Here is a 14025-nt window from a genome sequence, read left to right as displayed (position 1 = left end):
TCAATACCTTTGAGGAATTGAAAGACTGACATAACAGTTAAGGGAAGATCCCCAGAGTGGGGAGGTTGTGCCTAATTCTCTAGGTGAGCCTGCAATGTGCATGTAAATGGAGAGTGTAGGAGAGCCTAAATGTTGGTAGCCATGTGCAAGATGGATTTAATGGGTATAGTTGAGTTCAGCAGATTACCCACAATCCAGATGATTGTTTGCCTCTCATTTAGTGGTGACTGGCAGAGATTCTGCACAGAGATGGGTGGAATGAGATGTAGTTAAGAGTTAATCTTTGAAAATGAACTTTCTGGAGTTTTGGGCTTTAGGACAGGGAGGAATCCGTGATGACTGTTTGGTTTCTGCCTTGAGAAATGGAGAGAAAACTGGGTGTGGGCATAGGTAGGTTGGGGAGCATTAAAGGTTCTGCTCACCACATATCTATTTATGAGCTATGAGACAGCACAAGTCAGCGCAGTTCCAATCTGCAGTTTAATAGAGAGTTCTGGGCCCAAGACCATTTCTTAGCTTATCCCTAGAATTTAAACTCATGAGAACAAATAGTACCACCTAGCAAAATATTGTGAAAGAAGGAGGAGGGACCAGTGACTTCAGAGCAGCTTCAGCCTTTAGAAGTCACATGAGGAGGAGTCAGCAAGCAGGACTAGGAGCAGACACCCAGTAAGGTCTGGTAAGACAGGACTTAGTGCAGAATATCTGGTCGATGAGTAGGAGATGTGAGGGGAGGGGAGCTGTTTCCACCACTGTCTGAGGTGAAATGCCAGTGCCCTCTGGATTATGCAACAGACAAAGGTGTTATCAATGCTGCTCAGCAGAGTTGGAATGGAAGATTAGACATGGAGGTCAGACTAGGGTGTGCTGACTAGTGAGTGCTTATTAGTAAATGATGAGCAATTACAAACAAATAATGATCTTTTATAACTGAGCTAACAGAACTCATAATCTAAATTATGAGAAATATTAGTCAAGGAAAAATATCTTAAAGGTATTTAAATGGGAAAAGCCATATCTAAGAGAGAGAGCTCCTGAAAATAAAGAAAGCATCTATTCCATCATCCCTTAATTCATTCTTCTAATGAAAATATTGCTTGTATATGCAAGATATGCAGCTATGAAACCGGGTCTTCAGGAGGATAGTTGTTGTAATACTGGTTATGAGACCGCCTACCTCACAATTTCTGAAGGAATAGCTAAGCAGTGAAAGGAATTTTTTTGAAACTTGGCAGCAGCTGTAGAGGATGAACTAAAGCTATTCATACCAGGATAAACATCATTCAAGCATATGGCTGAGAGGACAAGTGCCAACCAGGGAAATGTATGTGAGTCACTAATACCCACACTTAGAGATATGCAAAGACACACAGAAAAGCACTGCATATTTTCATATTTACCAGAGGGATATGAACTAGCTACCACTGACTCGAGAGAAAGTGAAACTAGTATTGGGGAGGGATGCAATTTGAATTTATTTGGTGAATGTATTTTAAATAACAGTTGAATATATTTTAAAGAATTATCTCATTGATTAGTGTATATGTACGTGTGTATGTATGTGTGAGTGTTTTTATATGTATATGCATGTGTATATGTATATATGGTGTGTATGTGTGTGTGTGTGTGTGTGTGCATGCCATATATATGTGGAGAGGTCAAAGGACAACCTGCAGGAATCATTTTTCTCCTTCCACCATGTGAGTTCTGGGGGTCAAACTCAGGTCACCAGGCTTGGCAGCAAGCACCTTTACCCTCAGCTATCTCACTGGCCCAACAACATTTTTAAATTGGAAAATGATTAGTGCATATGAAAATTAATTTTAGCAGAGGTTGGAAGTTTTCAAAAACTGAAATCCTTGCCATGTGCTTCATGATTGAACATTTTGTAGTAAGATAACTAGCACATGGTTACCTGAGCAAGATACTGGCAGTCATTATGCACACATATGGCAACAAATGAGGAGGAGGTGGAAAGGGAACACTCTACACACTGTGGATGGAAATGTAAGCTAGTCCAGCCACCATGAAATGAGGTTCCTCAAAAAAGTAAAGAGTAGATCTAGCACATGACCTAGCTCTGCTTCTCCTGGGTATTCCCCTGAGGGGCTCTGAGTCAACATGTCACAGAGGCACATGCACATTAGTCTTATTGCAGCAATACTCACAGTAGCTGAGTGAGGGAACAATTCTTCAGACATCAAGAATGATGCTATGGAATTTGCAGGAAAATAGATACAACTTGAGATAATCAAATTAAGCAAAATAAGTCTGTCTCAGAAACACAAACGTTTCTCTTGTTTGTAGTCCCCAGACTTTTTGTAGCTCCATGAAACTTGTTGCAAGATCTGTCACAAAAAATAGAAGTGGACCTGCCCTTTGAAACACAGGACCAGGAGAAGGTAGTTAAGAACAAGGAAGGCAGGAGGGTAGAGGCAGCATATGACCAATGAAATTCTATTCTTGAGTGACAGTGCCCTCATCAGTGTAGTTCTGTGACCAAGGGATGTCTACCAATAATGAGGGAAGAGGAACTACCTCTCCTCCCATATGCTAGGATTGAAAGTTCTCATCTTGGAGAAATAGTTTGTTGTTGCCACACAATTTAAATTGACATGGGCTAATAGTCATCTTAATGAGAGCACACTGTGATATCGATGTGCATTTGTGCTTCGTGTGATGCCTACCTGTTTCTGGAGCCACTTCCCTTCCCTAAAGGTGGACTCTGAGCACTATTGTCCTAGTGAGAATCCTGCTGCTGTTAAATGAGTTAATGACCAATTTCTTCCATATCCACCTTTCCTCCTTCCTGGAAGGCAGCACAAAGTGTGTTCCTTGCTTCCTGTCTGCTTCAGATCATGAACAAAATCAAGATGCTCTTCTTGCTCCACATGAGTGACAGACGTGTTCAATTTTAGAGTTTAGAGACTGTTTTGTTTTTATTTTTGATTCTCTCATACATTACATTCCAACTGAAGTTTCTCATCCCTTCTCCAAGTCCCTCCCCCTGCCTCCCCTTTTCCACAGACAGAGAGAGAGTGTAAAACTTTCAGAAATAAGTTAGAATAAGACTAGGCACAAACCCTCATATCAAGGTTGGACAAAGCAACCCAGTAGGAGGAAAGGAGTGACAAGTACAGGCAAAGGAGTCACAGGCAGCCCCCACTCCCACTGCTGGGAATCCCACAAGATCACAAAGCTGCACAACCAGAGGACCTCGCTCAGACCTATGCAGGGTTCATATTTGTCACTCCAGTCTCTATGAGCCCCTATGCATCTTGCTTAGTTGATTCAGTATTATTCTCATGATATCTTCAACCCCTCTTGCTCCTTAAATCCTTCCTCCCATTCTTCTGTAGGGTTCCCTTGGATTTGCCTAGTGTTTGGCTGGGGATCCCTGCATCTTCTCCCAGCAGTTGCTGGATGACATCTCTCTGATGTTGATGACAATTGAGGTAGGTACTAATCTATGAATACAGCAAAGTATCATTAAGAATCATATTATTGACTTTTTTTTCCAGTTGTGTTTGGTTCTATATGGCCTCTGGGCTATCCTGTCTCTGGTTACTTGCCATCCAGGCAATGTCACATGTGGGCTCCCTCTTGTGGTGTGGATCTCAAGCTGTACCAGTCATTAGTTGGCACTCCCACAAGTTCTGTGCCACCATTAAATCCAGCACATCTTGTCAGCACTTCAGAATGTAGTTTGAAGGGTTTTGTGGTTGAGGCTTTAAATGTGGTTTTCCAATGATAAAGGAAATCAGATCTGAGGACAGGAATAGACGGACACAGATGCTACCACAAGCATAGGGGGCAAGAGAATAGATGAAAGAGAAATTGAGACCATTAAACGATTTTGCACTCAGGTTGCTGAATGGAAGAAAAATCAGGAGGTAGGGGGCTGGATTATAATGGTGGACCTAGAAACTTTTGTATATACCATCACTCATCAGTCTTAGAATTGAATATGCTTATCATGTCTCCTGTTTAAGAAGTCAAAATATCATGTGCATTTTTGCAGAATTAGAATATTTCATCAACTTCAAGAAAAAGTCATAAGGACTTATAATTCAGAGATTGAAACAGGAGAAATTACACTATGATGTATCCTTTCTCCATCTGTTTTTTTCTTATGCACAAATGCACATACACCGATTCTCTGCAGGCTACAAACACTCATGGAACTTTTTTCTCCTGCAAATCTTAGGGAATGGTTTCATGGAATTGATTTATTGACTATGAAAAAACCCACATCCTTGATCAAATAGGCACTGATTCCTTCTGTTTGCATACTTCACCATGGCACCACCTTCTCAGTATAGCACTGATAAGGTGTCTCTCTCTCATTCATATCCGGTGCCCATGGGCCTTCTGGGAAGTGACTTTTTATGTGAACAACGTAGAACTACATTTAAGTTTTCAACACCACTAGCCATTCTTTCCCAGTGCTTACAAAACTCAGAATCTTTGTAGTCTACTCTTCTACGTGTTTGACCTTCATTGTTGCAAGCACCTCCTGATCAACCTTGGGGAGGTCTTATTTTTATTCCTGTTTCTGCCATAGAAAAATATTGTCTCAATGAATTCCTCTGACTCTTCCTCCTAGGTAAGTCAAATTCTATGCATGTGCCTAAAAGGTATGTGATGTAGGGCTTGGACAAAGTACAAACCCTCAGACTGCACCCAGAACACTCTGAGAGGCAGGCAGTGGACACTGCTGTGGGGGCCTCCAGAAATAATCTGTTCTGTTCTGGTTGCACCTACCTTTTCCTGTGTGTACATCATTTCACGCCCAAAGTTACCCGAGGTCACAAGGATCATATTAAAAAGAATAGAAGGAAATGAAATGAGATGCTGCTATGTAAGCTTTCTAGCTTTTTTTGCTCCATGTTTCTTGAGCAGCTTAGTATATACTTTGACATTTCTTGGGAGTTAAATGTTGCCTCTGCCATCGCAATGTAAGATCTTGACAACATACTTTGGTATTGATGGAAAATGCACAGTATACAGTGATAATTTATTTTAGCAAGTTTTCTTGAGGAATTGTTATGCAACAGTCAAGAATAGTAAAAAGCCAAACAAAAGAAATCTTCCACAAGAAAGTAATTTCTTCCACAAGAAAGTCAGTGTTGTGACTTCAAAGAAGAAAAGGTGTTGCCTTTGGGTGGGGAGAAATGTGGCCTCCAAATACTTCATATATAGGGTGTTAAGACATAGCAGAGCCAGGCATAGTGGTGCACACCTTTAATTCCATCACTTGAGGAGGAGAGGCAGAAAGATCTCTGAGTTCAAGGACAGCATGTTCTACAGATTGAGGTCCAAAACAACTAGGGTTACACATAGAAAGTCTATCTCAGAAGAATAAAGAAGGGGGCTATGCAGTAATGTATAGGTCAGAGTCTCATGTAAAGGCATTGACAGAAACACAGAGGGAAGAAATGAAATACAGTGAATGGTAGAGAAGAGAGATGTTTACTTTGGTAGAGTATGTTTTCCTAGGGCAGATTTGCATGTGTAGCAATGAAAACTGACTCCAGGGAACAAGAGTTGAAGCTGGGGAACTGAAGAAGGGAAATGAGGAAGATAAAAGCATGGAGGAGTTCTTAAGTGTGTGACTCTGTCTCACTCCTGCTGAGACCTTCTGAGGAACACCACAGAGCATGTTGACGAATTGCATTGGTGAGTGACTCCTCACTTGTACACTAACTGATGGTTCTTCATGTTTATGCATGTGTGAGTACCAAGCAGAGCCTTTAACCATCCTTCCCCAGATGTCCTAGAGAACCGGAAGAGTTAATCTTTGAGACTGGTCTAAATAAGCCATATAGCAAGCTGTCATTTAATATCTTCTTGAAGCTTGTTGCATGGAGATGACAGGACTAAGAAGTAAGCAAGATGTAAGCTGGGATTCAAAGAATATCCCAAATGGAATCATTGGTGGTGACATTACAGGAGATAATTCCTGGACAGGTTTTTCGAACATATTTTACCTGGTCAAGAAATTTTAACTCAGCATTGGGTTTGCAGTATTACAAGTTCTACATGTGAGGACAGAAGGAGAATTTATCATGCTTATGATTGTACTCAGGATCTCATAGTTTATTGCAATCCATTTGACTTTTAGCAAAAGTAACCCTCTACCTCAGTGACTGTTGGATTGCTGTTAAGAAACATCATGACCACAGCAACTCTTACAGGAGGAAGCATTTAATTGGGGCATTCCTTACAGTTTCAGAAGTTAAATCCATTAACAGTCGCATGGTAGGGAGGATGGTGGCACACAGGCATATATGATGCTGGAGAAGAAGCTGAGCATTATAAATAGGCAAATATTTATAATGATCCACAGGCAGAGAGAAAGACTGTGGGCCTAGCATGGGCTTTTAAAACCCCAAAGCCCACTCCCAGTGACACATTTCCTCCAACAAGATCACACCTACTCCAAAAAAACCAAACCTCCTTAAGCCTTGTAATCTTTCAAACATTCCATTCCCTGATAACTAACCATTCAAACATGACTCTACAGGGCCATTATTATTCAAACCACCATACTCTCACAAAATAAAAAACTTAATATTATCCCCATGAACATTTCTAAAGTTTTAGACAACACAAAAAATATCTGAGCTGACCCTTTCATTTCCAATCACTTTAAAAAGGAAAATAAAGACAGTATAATTAGTTTGAAATTCTAATTGATGTGAATGACTCTTTGAAATTTAGATTCATTTTAGAATCAGTTTGGTTAACAGTCACCATGATGCAAGTATATACTGTGTGTCAGATTATTCAAAACTGATGATGTTTTGAATCTATCTCAATTAACAAGACATAGGAAATGTTCTTTTATGTTGCTTCATTCTTGAGATTTACCTTTACGTTTTTTATCATCCATTTAAATATACATGATACATTACAATAAATATACATGAAGTGAACAGGAAGAATCTTGCTTTGACGATTTGGAATCCACATCTCTGCTCCATGGGTTGCTGTGAGAACAGGGAGGGGAGTTGCATGTAAAAAGACTGTGACTTGACTGGACTTGTTAGCTGGCTGGCTGGTGGACAAGATCAGAAAAGGATAAAAGTGATTCTTGGGCTTCATGCTGGAATGATGTTCAAATGAATGGAATTTTGGACATGGATGTCTGGAGAAGAGGTAGCATGGTGGTCTTCTAAGATGCCTTGCTGTGGTTTCAAGTTAAAGATTCTCCAACAGTATGATTCTTTGGCGTGAAACTGGACACATAAGGCCCATGCTGGATTTAATTCTCAGACTCTAAGTAGAAGTTAGTGTTATGATCTTCACCCCTCTGCTGTGTGAGGATGACTGTCTGTCTTGCTGTGGAAGAGGTGGCTATAAACCAGCCAGGATAGAAGACTGACTGAAAGACAGAAGTGGAGCCCTCTATGCCATGGTAGAAGAGAAAGGCTTTCTGCGCTTTTCCCTCATTGTACAAATTCATGATATCTACATCCTAGGGATAAAAAAAAGAGGCTTGTTAATGAAGAGTGCCAGCGAGAGGGGCTACAGTAACTGAGCAGTGGGTGTACATCGTGGGAACAACTTATCCAATAGGAGGGAAAGGGGTTAGGGATGCAGACAGATGAAAATAATAAGCTATGAAAACATGCACCAACTAATTTTCAATAACTTGTCTTTCTTACAAAAGTGTGATACAAAGAGTTACTGATTCTTTGAGGCATTATGTTCCCTAGAAGAGAATGGGTAAGAGTGGGTATGGATCCTGGTGTGCATCTATCTATAGGTTTATTCCAGCCAGAGTTCCAACCTCTGTGTGAATTTATACATTATAATGTCTACCATTAGTAAGGGATTTGGGTTTTAATTCTAAATCTTTTATTTTAGCACATCAATATGGACATGTACTATAAAAAAATTCAAATTCACAATTGTTTGCCTAACTGTGGCATATTAACATCTCTCTGGATGTCTGAGAAAAAGTTATCCAGGACTAAGAATGAAGAAGCCACTGTTCCTTCACTTTGAAGAAACATTTGCCTGGCTTTGATGCTCTGATTTCACAGGATCTTTGCACTGGGGTTAATAAAAATGCTATATCTATTATCTATTCATCAGCTTAATTATTTGGGGACTTATTGTTACTTATTTGGGGACCAGGCAGGTGGAAGTTCCTTCCTTACTATGAACGATACAAGCTTCCATGGCTATACTGTTATACTATACTATAGTACAGCAACTGGTAAGTCACATTAGACAGAAGGATACCTGACTTATTCAGTCAGGGACTGCACCCACTCACCTTAAGCTGCAAAGTTGGTTTGCCCTCAATCTCAGCACAGAAGAGGCAGAGACTTCTGCTCTTGATTCCCAGGAAAACTAGATTACCTTTCTCTTCATCTTGGAATTCTGTGTCTCTACATGCTATCAAGCTAAGAATGACTAGAAACACAAGGAATATTGGGAAGATGTCAGATTTCATGCACAGATAAACCCAGTCCTTTATCTCCCACCCTGAAATCCCTCCAAATCAGGGATGGTGAGAATCTTCCTCCATCCAAGCTTCCCACGCTAGTCACGGAACAGTGATTCTTCATTGCTTTCCTGAGACTTTTTTCTTCTTGATACCAGAACCTCAGTTGTCACTTGGTCCATTGTTTCCCAAAAATAAAATAAAATATCTTATTATCCTTGCATCTAAAAATAGTAATATAGTCATGCACTTATGTGGCCCATGAGATATGAGTGGAAGTATGCTGTAGGGTTTCTAAAATTGCTCCTTAAGACTAGACTCACCTAAACATACTTTGTTTGTCATATTTATTATCTACATCAAACACTTAAATGATAGCTTAGGTAAATTTGAGGTTGCTGAAGCAGACAGGTAGAATCCTTGGCCTCTGGTGGCATCATGAAACCAACAAGGAACCCTCCATGGGCTGGCCCACTGTGGGCCATATGGAAGAAATATACCACTGTGTTATTTAAGCTCTCATTGTGTGAGTTTTCTTCCATTCTTGGTTGAATTTAAATATTTAATAATTTAGGATGAGATTCCCATGAGTTTAGTATTCTGTATCTATTTCTTAACATAGGACAGGCAAACAAATCCATTCAACAACTACTTAATACCCACCCATGTAAGACAAAGCACTATGTGGGCACTGGAGATTTGGTTTAGAGCAAGACAGCCATTATCATTTCCTGTAAAATGTGTAAACTATTTTTACAAATGGGAAAATGGGAAGAGATGGAAACAGAAAAATTACCAAAAACTCTGTTTGGGGGAAAGTGACCAAAGCCTGGAATAGCGAGTGTAAGGCCAGATTTAATATTTCTCTGCAGAAGTGGAGAGAAGTTCAGATAGTAAGGCTAAGAGAGAGAACACTCATATGAAAAGATGGAAACTGGATAGTGGAGGGTTAGAGAGAGATCACAACATGAAAAGGAAGGCCCTTGTATGCAAAGAGCTTCTATGTTCAAGGATCTGAAAGCAGAATGGTCCACTTAGGCCTTCTCCTCTCCTCCTGTGCTGTCTCCCAGGAACAGACACGCAGACATGACCACATTCAATCTTATGTATTAAGAGGGTTGTTCATGGTTCTGCTATGTAGGGAATATATGGAATTACCCAAATGAAATGGGAAGGAGGGCAATGAGTGATAATGATGGCCCAGGTTGTGGGAGGTTATGTCTCACAACTGAGGCATATTGTCCACGGAATCTTCAGTCTGTACCAGTGGGCTGAATCATCCCTGAATCATCAAGGGTGCTTCCTGTTCTTGTGATGTGAGTGAACAAAGTGGGTGGTAGTGACATCAGTGGATCTTCTCAGCAACTTTCAGAAGATAGAGCCATGGTTGGTTTTGAGGGCACACAAAGCTAAAGATGTTGGAAAAGGCAGAGTAAAACATTCAGAGGTCTTAGTTGGGAACGTAAGTGGCAGAGTGATGAGCATAGAAGTCACTAAACCAAGAGATAATCTGCCCTCCCTTCACAGGGACTGTACTACTGCAGTAGAGCTTGGAGGAGTCTAATCATTCAGATATCTCCAAGAGAATATGAAACAAGAAGTCCAAAAGAGAAGACAGTTACATGCACAAGAATAATTGTTCTTACTGAAAGGGAAGGTGAAAGCAGTTCAAGACTAAGTTACCATCATTTTCCAAGTTATTCAAGAACAGAGGTGTGTTCCTTAGGTATGATTGCTAAAGGCGACCTTGAAAAGATGAACTGAAGGAAATGGGACTGAAAATCTCTAGGATGTCAAACTTCTTTTTAAAATTCCATATATGGTGCTTTTACTCATATATATATATATAGTGATATGTTTGGGGAATAATAACATGTATGAATTATCATGAAATTAAAGAGTCAGTTTAAAAATAGTTTACTTGAAATTATTGTGGCATGTAATACTGTGCTTTAATACTATGTTTATAATATTATTTGTAGAACTGAAGCGTTAATAGTAATTTTATTAAGGAAGGCATTCATATGCTATTTATTTTTATCTTTCTTTTCCTGAAAATAAGTTTACTGGTTCTGCAACTAATTTAAAAGCTGATTTTAAATGTTTAATAAAAACTGTGGAAATAACACATGCTAATTATATATTTAAAGTACATGTGGGTGTATACACTAAAGCAGGAAAGAACACCAGCAAACTCCATTCCCTTTCCAAGAGGAAGAATAGCCAGTATAAAAATTTGGAGTATATTATTCCAAATAGAAAAGTTGTTTATAGCACACGTGCAAACAGAATACTGTTTAAATATATAAATGAACACATTGAGGCAGGATATTTTGATATAAATGTGCCCAAGAATCAAAGAAGGCAAGCTGTATGGACAACTTGCCATTGAAATTTGTCTGTGATTGTCACAAGCAAACAGAATATTGTTGTACTTTGAATATGAAGTAATCCCTCGAAATCTTGTATGCTGAAAGTTTGAAGCCTACTTATTAGCACTATTGAGATGTGATCAGATCATGAGAGTTCTAATCTCATCAATGCACTAATCCACTGGTGAGTTCATAGTTGAATGAGGTAATGAACACAGGACCTAATTGGTCACTGTTGATGTTTCTTTAAAGCAAGAAGATTGGAATCTTTCTCCTACTTTCCATCCACCATGAGATGAGTAGCTCTTTCCTAACATACCATGTGTCTGGACCTCGGCAAGCGATGGAGCCAGCAGAAAGCTCTGAAAACTCTGAAATTATGGACACAAATCAACCTTAACATAGTTTTAAAATTATTTAGGTGGTGGTGAGGATAGTCTGTCCTACTATGAAAATCTGAAAATAAGTGGTGGTAGGGATAGAATGTGGGACTCAAGAGGTAGTTTTAGCATTAAGACTGGGGATATGATCTAAGAGATCTGTGTGGGGGTGGACCAGGTAAAGTGAGGAATTACATAAAATATGGAAGTTTTAAGGAACGAGACATGGCTGAGATGGATTTCCTTCGATGGGAAAAAGGATGTTTCAGCATTATTAAAGAGGAGATGCCAAGAGAGAAGAGTGTGCAAGCCTGAAGTGAGGGGATTCCTGGCTCCCTGCACTGTCCTTCTTACGGACAGGCTTTCCTATATATAAAGGGGAGCCACCATTTTCTTCTTGCCTTTCCTCTGAACATAAGATTGGTGACCAGGGAAGCAGCAGCACAAGGTTTGTGCAGACTCATGTCCAGTCCCAGCTCTTCACCTGCACCATCACATGCCACCTACCAGGCTTGACATTGTTGCTAGCAGGAACTGCTGTTAAAGAATTTCCAGTCAGGACCCACACCATCTGTTGGGAGTCATGAACCCTGTAGGTTCTGGGTAATGCCTGAACTGTCAGATAACAGAAAAACACAAGACACATTAGTCTTAAGGTTAATAATGGTGAATTCTGAATTGCTGTGATAGGTATTACTTTGAGAAGACATAGCCATAAAAACAAAGGAAAAGGAATTAGGGCAGCCTGGTTTATGGATCAAGGCACAGAAAAGAACTGAATACATTCCTGGTTAGAAGACATTCTACACTTGCCAGTTCTTATGGAGTTATCTTTTCCATATTTATATAGTCTCTACATGGCAACAATAACCAAAACTATTAACCAAACATATGTATGCTGTTTAGTTTTTTCTTTAATATCTTAGTCAAAATGAACAAACAATTCTAAATATATCTACTAAGGAAAGACCTAAGTGCCTTGAGATTTCAATATCTATTCCCCTGAGTATTTTAGCTAGACCAAATATATTTTGGCTAAGAATGTGAAACAGACCCCTTCAACCCTATTGTCCTTGGTTAGATTAGATAGAGACCGTCCACATTGATTTGTGTTTTACACTTACCCTCTTTGTCCATCTTCTCGGAATCAGAGATTTTTGAAGGAGTATAATGTAAACGAGTTTGTGGAGAAAAATCCATCATTGCCTGTCTGAGAAAGAGAAAAGAAACATTTTTATCTTAGAGGCTCCTATAATCTTATGAAATCCTTTAGTGAGAGTTTCCCTAAGTCCTCACCCTGTATTCACATTAAAAAGTTTTAATGACTTGTCTGCTGTATTGATGAGTATTTGGCTTGCCTGTATGGACAAGCATTATGTATGTGCCTGGTGCCTGTGAAGGTCAGAGGACGTAGTCTGATCCTCTGGAACTAGAGTCTCAGACAGTTGCAGGTTCTCCAGTATGGGTGCTAGGGTTGGAACCCTGACCCTCCACAGGAGCAGCAAGTGCGTTTAAGCACTAAGCCATCACTCTAGCACACAGATTACTATTCTGTAACCTCCCCCAACCCATTGTTCTCAAAGAATAGCAGCCAGCTACCGGATCTGCTCGCCTCCTTGAAGAACAAGAAGAACTGGTTTCCAGCCTTCAGGGGAGGGACTTGGCCTGCCTTTGTATCTTCAGAGAGATGCATTAAAGAAGGAGAGCTGAACCAGAAGCCATGTTTTTGTCTCCAAACCTTTTCTCTTGCCACCAGTTCCTATACCCATCTCTCCTTCCAGGGAACCTGCCCTTAGAATATAGGAGCTGGAGTCTACACTATTCTAAAGTACTTAGAAAGAACGGATTTCAAGGATCGCAATCCCTAAGTGGAAGCTCCCATCTGTTTAGTGACTGGTCTCCAGGCTATGATGACTTTGAAATGCCATCCACCATCACATCTGGATGGTGAGGAGGTTCAATTTTCACAGGTACTTCTTCTGCATCGAATCACCACATTTAGGTCCAAGTAGATTATACTTGTTCTGTTCTAACTCTTCCCACACCTAGTGAATGAGTTTTTCCTGCTTTTAAAGCAAGAATTCCTGCTCATCTGACAGTAAACCTGCCACTCTGACTTCTATATTCCTTTACTGTTTTTTCAGAGAGACACCACCAAGGATTCTGCAGGTGGTCATCCATAACCCCATCAGAAGTTTGTTTCTCTAGAGATGTGTTGATATAAGATTCTGGTTAATAGCACCAGATATAATAAATGCACATTCCCTTACAATAGCAACCAACAGTTCACCTCCCTTTATCCAAGGCTCGCTTGAGAGTTGTCTTTAGGCAGGGACTATGAGCATTACAAGCAGCACTCTAATTATAAGCAACTCTTGTTTTCTCCAGTATCTTGGGTGAAGGCCACAGATGCACCCAGAGCAGGATAGAAAACAGAGAAAGTTTTCCCTCACAAGGCTCTAGCTCTGAACAACAGAAATTACCTTGGTCCAAAGAGGTCTTGTCTCTGGGATCAAAGCTTTGTCTGAAGCTCTCTATGCAGTCACTAAGGCCAGTCTGTGACTCCAGACCTTTTAATTATTAGCAAGGCAGTATCACTATCTTCTAACCCTGGGTGTGCCCACTTTAGCAAGAAACCTGGGCTGGCAAGAAGGTCCTGGGAGGCTGTGGAGGGAAGGCAGGGAGGCAATTTAGGTGTGGCTTGTCTAGGCTCCTGGGGCAACGAAAGCAGCAATCACAGCAGCAAACAATAATGAAGAAACACACAAGCTAGAAGTTGAGTCATGGTGGAGAACGTGGGTTCTGGACTGCCTTG

General features: G+C 40.2%; 1 protein-coding gene across 1 annotated transcript; it reads right to left on the bottom strand.

Moving 5' to 3' along the window:
* Nucleotides 1–7267: 7267 nt before the first annotated feature.
* On the bottom strand, nucleotides 7268–12413 carry LOC127684069 (interleukin-36 beta-like). The gene is made up of 4 exons (XM_052181025.1): nucleotides 12335–12413; nucleotides 11718–11825; nucleotides 8288–8427; nucleotides 7268–7480 (listed from the first exon to the last, which is right to left on the bottom strand). Exons 1-4 carry the CDS (start codon nucleotides 12411–12413, stop codon nucleotides 7268–7270), a joined length of 540 nt encoding a protein of 179 aa, XP_052036985.1.
* Between the last annotated feature and the right edge of the window lie 1612 nt (nucleotides 12414–14025).

This window comes from Apodemus sylvaticus, chromosome 5, assembly GCF_947179515.1.
Source record: "Apodemus sylvaticus chromosome 5, mApoSyl1.1, whole genome shotgun sequence".
Taxonomy (NCBI): domain Eukaryota; kingdom Metazoa; phylum Chordata; class Mammalia; order Rodentia; family Muridae; genus Apodemus; species Apodemus sylvaticus.
This window is presented reverse-complemented; position numbering and strand designations above follow the sequence as displayed.